The 9,995-nt window shown below is 43.4% G+C and overlaps 1 protein-coding gene across 1 annotated transcript in view; it reads left to right on the top strand.

Annotated features, from left to right (window-relative positions):
* The window catches only part of LOC143291376 (electron transfer flavoprotein subunit beta-like), a 9,373-nt gene extending 573 nt beyond the window's left edge, over nt 1–8,800 (top strand). The window contains exons 3-6 of the mRNA XM_076601217.1: nt 2,006–2,068; nt 5,018–5,176; nt 6,522–6,705; nt 7,539–8,800. Coding sequence (XP_076457332.1) covers nt 2,006–2,068; nt 5,018–5,176; nt 6,522–6,698 — 399 coding nt within the window. The 3' untranslated portion in view covers nt 6,699–6,705; nt 7,539–8,800. The remainder of the gene's footprint in view (nt 1–2,005; nt 2,069–5,017; nt 5,177–6,521; nt 6,706–7,538) is intronic.
* The last annotated feature ends 1,195 nt before the right edge of the window (nt 8,801–9,995 follow it).

Genomic DNA, 9,995 nt, shown 5'->3' with positions numbered 1-9,995 from the left:
CTCTGATGGAGAGAGCCAACTGTACGCTGGATGTGACTGCAGTTATGTCCCCTGTGGACTCTTCAGATGTCTTGGCATTGGCAGCGAGATGGCAGATCAAATCAGATCATGGTGCTTATAGCCCAGCCGATGGCACAGTGTCCCATTGCAAGTGAATCAGGAAGGTTCATGTCTTCTGCCCTTAACCCTTTCAACCCTGGGCAGTTTACAGCCTTGGCAGGCTTCCATGCCATGCCAGTGCGGAGAAAACCCACAGAAAATACATTGTTCTTTCTCCACATGACATGTGGACACATCCATGATACTGAAGAAGTTGATTCCCTTTCTTTCTTGTTTTTATGCATATGAACTTGAAAACCGTTTTTATGAGACAAATTTTTTTTGACACCAGATCTATGGGTGGACACAGGGCTCAATGAATTCAACGCTGTTATTTATTTTTCTTGGTTGCATCTTTGCGAAGTCGTTTGATTTTTCCTAGGATAGAAGAGGATTTTACCTACTCCCATTTACTTCTGCTATCGGGTTGAGTTATATATCATACATACATACATACATATATATACATACATATATATTGAGCCATTTGACTATATAGAGTTATATATCATACATACATACATATATATACATACATATATATTGAGCCATTTGACTATATAGAGTTATATATCATACATACATACATATATATACATACATATATATTGAGCCATTTGACTATATAGCAACATAAGTCATTAGTGTATTCTATAATATGTGAATTCCATTAGTTGCTTTACTGCCCCATTGCTTAATTATCTGTCCAGTCACTACATGGACTGTTCAGGCCAAGTGTGGCACAGTGATTGCTGTATCAGACAGAACAACTGCTGTGTGACCCAGTAAAATTTGACTGGTAGTTTTGCACGCTGCGTCAGCTGGTAGATATGTGTTGACGTGCATGCACATTTCAGTCAGTTGTTTTCAGTTCACTTTTTGGCCTCAGCCAGCTTTGAAAGGGCTCATGTGGTCTGTATTTTTAGCATGCATGATTTGTTAATGGAGTGTAGCCTGAGGTTATATTGCAGTACAGCTTTTGGATATAATGTTTAGTTGTCAGTAATAGTCATCACTTGTAGTCAGTATAATAATAATAATAATAATAATGGTATTTATATAGTGCTGAATCTTGTGCAGAGACAAATCAAAGCGCTTTCGCACCAGTCATTCTCACGCATGCATAACTCTAAAACTGGAGAAACTGAAGACAAGGAAGAGGCAGGGAAGGGAGGCTATTTTGGGAAGAGGTGGGTTTTAAGGCCAGACTTGAAAGAGCTGAGTGTGGAGACTTGACGAAGCGAAAGAGGAAGTTCATTCCAATTGCAAGGTCCAGAGACAGAGAAAGAACGGCGGCCAACAGTCGAGTGTTTGAATCTGGGTATGCGTAAATAGAGTGGATCTGAAGCTGATCGTAGTGAGCGAGATGGAGTGTAGAGGTGAAGGCAGCCACAGAGATAGGAAGGGGCAGATTTGTGAATACGTTTGTAGCATAGAGTGCTGATCTTGTACTGTATTCGGTGTGAGACAGGGAGCCAGTGGAGTATGTACTGTAATATTGAAACTTTTGAATTGTTGGAAAGAAGATTTGTTGCTCTTGGTGGTCATTGCAAACAGTGCAGTGCAGTGGTCTCATGTAGTGCTGGTCCAGGGGAGATGTAGCAGGCATGTATCTGTGGGATAGAACAAGTCCAGAGTGTAATGTGAAGGCGTGCTGTTTGTTGTCAGGCTATTGACGACGACTGCAACCAAACAGTGTAAAATGTGATGGTGTGCTGTTTGTTGTCAGGCTATTGACGACGACTGCAACCAAACAGTGTAATGTGATGGTGTGCTGTTTGTTGTCAGGCTATTGACGACGACTGCAACCAAACAGTGTAATGTGATGGTGTGCTGTTTGTTGTCAGGCTATTGACGACGACTGCAACCAAACAGTGTAATGTGATGGTGTGCTGTTTGTTGTCAGGCTATTGACGACGACTGCAACCAAACAGGACAGATGACAGCAGCTTTACTGGACTGGCCTCAGGTTGGTCTTTGCCTTTTGCTGTGTGTGTGTGTGTGTGTGTGTGTGTGTGTACTGGTTTGTTAATTATTTGTTCGTTTGTTCTTTAGTTTAACGTCTTTTCACTGTAAGTGATATCAGACGAGGGTAGGAAAGAAATCGAGTGGGAGGAGGGGGGAAATTATTTGTGTGTGTGTGTGTGTGCGCGCGCGCGTGTGTGTGTACTGGTTTGTTAAATATGTGTGTGTGTGTGTGTGTGTGTGTGTGTGTGTGTGTTTGTTATTTGTGTGTGTGTTGGTTGGTTTTTGGTGTGTGTGTGTGTGCGTGCATGCATGTGCGTGCTTGTGTGTGTGTGTGTGTGTGTGTACTGGTTTGTTATTGGTGTGTGTGTGTAGATTTTATATATGTATTATGCTTTTCTTTCCTTAACAATCGAAGGCTCAGAGCACTTTAAGTAAAATGTTAAAATGAGCACATTACGAAAAGATATTAAAATGAAAGTTAAAGATAAGTGAAAGCAACAAATTTGTGGAAAAGAATCAAAGCTCTTTACATTAAGATGTAAAAAAATGAGCACATTGCAATAAAACACATTAAAATGAACAAGCTTTATGGAAAAGAATCAAATCTCTACATTAATTTAAGATGTAGAAATGAGCACATTACATTGAGACACATCAAAATGGTGTAAGTTAAAGATAAATGAAAGCAACAAAGTTTGTGAAAGGAATTCTACATGTAAGTACACACATTATAGCACAGTCAAAGGAGATGAAAAGTATATAACAAGAAAACAACTGCATAGAAGCATGTAACATAAAACCCACATATGATCTTAGAGACGTACAAGCAACAAAGTCGCAAAGGAGAATTATGAGAATTATGCATGCAGCATAGATATGTTATATGTATAACAGAGTAGATGACACTGAACATTCCAAGCCCTTCACCAATCCAAGTAAATGGAACAGATCTTTCTTCAACTGAAGAGTGTACCTACCATGGCAGCACTGTTGGATATGATAGAGGAGCAGGCAGTGACATCAAGAGCCGTCTCAGCAAGGCCAGAATCACCTTCAGAAAGCTGAACAACGTGTGCAGACCCCCCCAGTACAGCCCCAACACCAAGCTGAGAATGTATCAGAACTGTGTACTTTCCACCCTGCTCTTTGGCTCAGAGTGCTGTAGGATGACGGAGAGTGATCAGACCAAGTTGGTCACCCTTCCACCTGGAAGACCTCTGAAGAATCCTGTGAATCATCTGGCCCACTACCATCTCCAGTCAACAGCCACTGGCCCAGTGTAATCAATCAAGGGAACATGGAGACCGTCATCATTACAGCTACTGGCCCAGTGTAATCAGTCAAGGGAACATGGAGACCGTCATCATTACAGCTACTGGCCCAGTGTAATCAATCAAGGGAACATGGAGACCATCATCATTACAGCTACTGGCCCAGTGTAATCAATCAAGGGAACATGGAGACCGTCATCATTACAGCTACTGGCCCAGTGTAATCAATCAAGGGAACATGGAGACCGTCATCATTACAGCTACTGGCCCAGTGTAATCAATCAAGGGAACATGGAGACCGTCATCATTACAGCTACTCACCCAGTGTAATCAATCAAGGGAACATGGAGACCGTCATCATTACAGCTACTGGCCCAGTGTAATCAATCAAGGGAACATGGAGACCGTCATCATTACAGCTACTCACCCAGTGTAATCAATCAAGGGAACATGGAGACCGTCATCATTACAGCTACTCACCCAGTGTAATCAGTCAAGGGAACATGGAGACCATCATCATTACAGCTACTCACCCAGTGTAATCAATCAAGGGAACATGGAGACCATCATCATTACAGCTACTGGCCCAGTGTAATCAATCAAGGGAACATGGAGACCATCATCATTACAGCCACTGGCCCAGTGTAATCAGTCAAGGGAACATGGAGACCGTCATCATGAAAAGTTGAAATAGATTTGGACAGGTTGTTGTGCCACGAGAGCAAGGTCCCATCACCTGGACAGCCCTTCAGTGGACACCAGAAGGTTGACGTGAGAGGAAGGCCCAACAATACCATGTGCAGAACAGTGCAAGGGGAGCTGAAGACCCCTGGAGCACACCAGTCGTACCGTTCAGAGACTGGGCAGGAATGGCAGACCTTCATCGCTACCCTACATGTCAGAGGACATAAATGTAGTCAGTACTCAGTACTGTCGTTTTCGGCCTACAATGCGCTACAGCGCTTAAGTCGCACCCCCTGAATTTAAAGAAAAAAGTTATTTTAAAGTCGTATTAGGTGCATACATCCGAGAAGCCACATCTGCTGTTAAGTGAAAGTCCTTCATTTTGTCTTTGCTGTTAGCTGTTGTTGTTTTCCCTGAGTTGTGACGTGATCTTTGGGAAACTGGATGGAAATCCAACTTGTTTTCATGTGCTTATTGATTCGGCTCTGTTACACCGTTTGTCTGCTCTGTTATCTGCTGCTTTCTTTTTTTAATACTTTTTTTTTGTTGTCTTTTACAGTTTTACAGCCAGTCCTCTGTTAAATGTACACTGTTGTAAAGTGCCAGTTCAATAATTTGTTCAATCAGAATCCAGTCCGCTAGCTCTGCTTTTCAGTCCAGACTGCCATTTTGTGTTCTGCTTTCGAAAAACGATCAGTTCACTTCTGATTTCTCTTTCTTCACACCATAAATTGATCAACTCAAACAGTGGTAAGACTGAAGTGTTGCAGTTTGGTGCAATCATGAGCACCTGTTGTCATCAACGATGTTGTCAAACGTTCAGTTTGTTGAGTCAGGTGGCCCCACGTGGTTGTCAGAAGTTCATTTTCAGACATAGACGCCGAAAAGCCACAGGGGTCAGATTCTAGTCAAAGAGAAAAAGGTGCACCTTAAAGGCCAGAAATGACGGTAATACATGTGTGTGTGTGTGTGTGTGGATTGGCTGTGTTTTGCAGGCCACCTTTGCCTCCAAGATAGAGAAGACGGACGGTCAGCTGAAGGTGGTGAAGGAGATTGACGGGGGTCTGGAAACCGTGCAGGTCAAGCTGCCAGCCGTCATCACCACCGACCTGAGACTGAACGAGCCTCGCTATGCCACACTGCCTAACATCATGGTCAGTCCCTGGGTTGACCGTGTCTTCCTGTGCTGGGTGGAGGGTGTCTGGTCTGTGTGTGACATGTAGTCAGTGTATTGACCGTGTCCTTAGTGCTGGGTGGAGAGTGTCTGGTCTGTGTGTGACATGTAGTCAGTGTATTGACCGTGTCCTTAGTGCTGGGTGGAGAGTGTCTGGTCTGTGTGTGACATGTAGTCAGTGTATTGACCGTGCCTTCCTGTGCTGGGTTGGGGGTGTCTGGTCTGTGTGTGACATGTAGTCAGTGTATTGACCATGTCCTTAGTGCTGGGTGGAGGGTGTCTGGTCTGTGTGTGACATGTAGAGTCAGTGTATTGACCGTGTCCTTAGTGCTGGGTGGGGGGTGTCTGGTCTGTGTGTGACATGTAGTCAGTGTATTGACCGTGTCCTTAGTGCTGGGTGGAGAGTGTCTGGTCTGTGTGTGACATGTAGTCAGTGTATTGACCGTGTCCTTAGTGCTGGGTGGAGGGTGTCTGGTCTGTGTGTGACATGTAGTCAGTGTATTGACCGTGTCCTTAGTGCTGGGTTGGGGGTGTCTGGTCTGTGTTACCCCTCTTACCCCTTGTATCCTACATTTTATCTCACCATTTTATGAATTGTAACTGTGCTGCTTTGTACAAGTGTCAAGACTTTAAAACTTTCAGTGCCCTCATTTTTGCTGTTTTTGAAATTTATTTTGTGTATGTGTTCTGGAGTGTAACGGTTCTTATTGACCCAGTCAGCCCTAGGAAGTGTGCAGCGTGGGGAGTCATCCTGGTCATATTGATGTGGAAAAGTGCAGAAAATGTGCTGAAAATGACCACTCTTTCTTCTGGATTGGTGTGTGTGTGGAGTGGACACAAACAGAAATGCCAGTCATTTGGGTCCAGAAACTAAATGAAACAAAAAAAAAGTTATCCTCTAATTGGTACGAGTGGAAAACGTTTTTTTATTTTTTATTCTATGTTTAAACCAATTGAGAAAGTATTTCCAGAGAAAAATAAGTTTACTATGGACACACACAGACACGGACACACATGCGCACGCACATGCGCACATGCATCAGGATTATTACATAGTCTCAATATGTTTACTCTTATAAACCAACAAGCAGACCTGCAAAAAACACCTCTCGCTGATTTCTTCTTCTTTTATTTATTTGTTTGTTTTTGTTGTTTATGGTATTAGTGGTTTTGCTCCAATGTATTTTTTATTTACCTTTGTGATTTTTGCACCTCCCCCCCCCCCCCCTAACCTCACCCCCCCGGGAGAAGAAGGTGAATGACTTTGGCAGAGTTACCACTCCCTACTATCTGTTTGTTTTGTTTCCCCCCCCCTCCTCCCACAGAAAGCGAAGAAGAAGCCGATGGAGAAGAAGAAGCCGAGTGACTTTGGCGTGGAGGTGGTGTCCACACAGAAGGTGGTCAGTGTGGAGGACCCGCCCGTCAGGGAGGCCGGGCAGAAGCTGGAGACTGTGGAAGAGCTGGTGACCAAACTGAAGGACCAGGGCCTCCTGCCCTCCTGAGTTCTGGGTAAGTGGGTGTATGGGTGTGTGTGTGTGGAGGGGGGGGGGGAATGAGAGAGAGAGAGAGAGCTGGTGTCCAAACTGAAGGACTAGTGTGTTCTGCGTTCCTGAGTTCTGGGTAAGTGGGTGGGGGTGGGTGGGGGAGGTTTGGGGGGGTAGGGGGGGGGATGACAGAGAGAGAGAGAGAGAACTGGTGTCCAAACTGAAGTACCAGTGTGTTCTGCCTTCCTGAGTTCTGGGTACAGTGGGTGTATGGGTGTGTGTGTGGGGGTGGGTGGGGGGGGGATGACAGAGAGAGAGAGAACTGGTGACTGAACTGAAGGACCAGGGCCTCCTGCCCTCCTGAGTTCTGGGTACAGTGGGTGTGTGTGTGTGTGTGTGTGTGTGTGCATTATTTTGACAAGCTGTAACCAAATAAAACAGGGAGCACACTTTATAAATGAAATAAAAATTTCATTGATTTGTGTGTGTGTGTGTGTGTGTGTGTTTACTGCTGTGGGTGAGGTTCTGTTTTTGTTGTTGTTTTTCCGAGCAGCCCCACATTTTGTTTCCACAGTAATTTTTTTTATTTTATTATTATTATTTAGAACGTGTCACACTACACCACAATAAAAGATTAACAGGACAATGAGAAAATCCTGCTTCACAGCATGGTCAAGATTCACCACACTGCCAACACAGCAGTCTCCCATTCTGTTCCTCTTTTAGGCTTTTTGTGTCTTTCTTTTTTGTGTAATGTTCTTGATATTTCTTCTTGACACGGAAACCTTCTGACATGTTTCTGCACACGTGTGTTTTAAACCATGTTGCTAAATCCTTTGGCTTCTTTTCTGATTTCAGTAGTGGCAGCTGAAAAAAACATCAACTGCAACATCATCACACACCGAAAGCAGGTTATGGAAGGGAAAGAATTAGCTGTCAAGGGAGGACAACTCCTGTGGCTGCTGCCTTGGACAAGAGGGGTTATCGTCCTTAGAAACTGGCTGTTTAGATTTTTTGTAGTGTTGGTGAGAGCTGAGTTGCTCAAGATAATGGGAACATGAATGTCGACACAAAAAGGAGTTTGAAAGAAAATAATTGGGCACAAAAGGTTTTTTTGTTTTTTGTTTAGGCAGTGAAGCACTTTATGAGGATTTGTATGCAATTTGTGTTGAATAGATTGAGAAAACTACTAGAAAATGGAAGGTGTCATACTGACACACTGATTGTGGCTAAAGAATTGACCTGACTATCTGTTCTCTGCAACATGAAGCAGGCCAGTTACTTAGCATTACATCTGTGCACTGTTGTTGCCATTTAACTGGAGGGGAGGGGTGTTAAAATAGGAAATTTATCCTGTGGTGTATGTTCGCAAAACAAGTCCCAGCTAGGCATTGTTTCTACAAATAATAGCACTCTTTCTTTTAGAGATACTCAGTATAACACACGCACACACCCCCCCCCCCCCCCCACACACACACACCCCAGCCCCCCCACCCCTTGCCCCCACCCATCCACCATCATGTTCAAAATTGAAATTGAGTAAAAATTCACATGCAACTGAAACCTTGTGATTCTTCGAAATCTGGAGCATATTTTAACCACCCTTCCCCCACCCTCCACAGAAAACCTCTTGCACTCTGTACTGCAAACTTGTTCTAGAGTCATTACTGATGTTTTTAGATGAGAATTACTATGTTATAAATGCCCCCCCCCCCCTTTTTTTTTCCTCCAACGGGGAACCTTTTCCTAACTGACCCATGCAAAGGTTGTTATTTTTTAACCATATCCTGTTCATGTAAATTTTGTTGGTTATTGGTAAAAAAAAGCAACAACAGATATTTGCTTATGTTGTCTACCACAGTTTTAGTTTTATTGTACAGAGCTGTAAAATGTAAAAGGTTTACTCCAACAAAAATCACATAAAACAACATACAAGGCAGATTTGGGTGGAATTCACAAAAAAACAAAGACCATTGTAAATGATAATTTCTTTAAATGAAAATGTGCTATTCCATGAATGTGTGTGCCAGTTCAAACTTGTGGATGCTGTGCAAGAATTGTGAAGTTTGTTTTGTGTTCTTGGAGAATCTGAGACAAGATAAAAAATTACAAGAGTTGAAGAGTTTAAGTGATGTCTGTGTTTGTAAAAATCTGCTTGCTGCGTGTAAATGACCAGTCGTGTGCTTGTGTGTGTGTGGTGGGGGATGGGGGGGTGGGGGTGGAGGTAGTGTGTGTGTATGTGCACATGTGTGTGTGTGTGTGTGTGTGTGTGTGTGTGTGTGCAATGCTTGTGTGTTTTTGTTTTATGCGTGTGAACAAATTGTTGCTGTTCTGTGTGTTTGATTGATCAGAGCATTTAAACATTACTGATACTTTGAAGGCTGATATGTGTTTCCAGACAGATGCTTCTAAGGAAAATTTTGCTGGACATGTCTAGAAACCTTGTTTTGCAGGTCAAAGCACATTGCAGCTTGGCTGCTCAGTAGGTCATGTCACAGTGCAACTGTCTTGTTATATTGGTCAAGGCACAATGCAACTGTCTGGTTATATTGGTCAAGGCACAATGCAACTGTCTTGTTATATTGGTCAAGGCACAATGGAACTTTGCTTTGTAGGTCGAGGCACAGTGCAACTGTCTTGTTATACTGGTCAAGGCACAATGGAACTTTGCGTTGTAGTTCAAGGCACAGTGCAACTGTCTGGTTATATTGGTCAAGGCACAATGGAACTTTGCGTTGTAGTTCAAGGCACAGTGCAACTGTCTTGTTATATTGGTCAAGGCACAATGGAACTTTGCGTTGTAGTTCAAGGCACAGTGCAACTGTCCTCTTATGTAGGTCAAGGCACAATACAACATTGTTTTTTTTATATCTAGATCAAGGCACAATACAACTTTATTCTGTTTGACAACAAACCATCTAGAAACAGTGAGCAAGGCAGTTTCACTATTGTTCCCATCACAACCCTCAACATGCAGCCGTTTTGCAGGCAAACTGTACTTAAGATTCTCTTCTGGAACAAAAGAAACTGCAGCCTGAACAGCAGTGCATGCATTCCCTGTTAATCTCTTTCCCCAGAACACTATATGAAAAGGAGAAAGAAAAAACTGAGAAAGAGAGAGAGCATCTGTAAGATTTTGCAGTGTGACAGTCTACAACACGATCAGCAGGACTTGACAAGACCACCCTGCAAGGGAGCATCTGTAAGGTTTTGCAGTGTGACGGTCTACAACATGATCGGCAGGACTTGACAAGACCACCCTGCAAGGCACAGTGCAGGGAGGGAGGGAAGAGAGGGAGACAGAAGAAAAAAGAG

This window comes from Babylonia areolata, chromosome 17, assembly GCF_041734735.1.
Source record: "Babylonia areolata isolate BAREFJ2019XMU chromosome 17, ASM4173473v1, whole genome shotgun sequence".
NCBI classification, from domain to species: Eukaryota; Metazoa; Mollusca; class Gastropoda; order Neogastropoda; family Buccinidae; genus Babylonia; species Babylonia areolata.
This window is presented reverse-complemented; position numbering and strand designations above follow the sequence as displayed.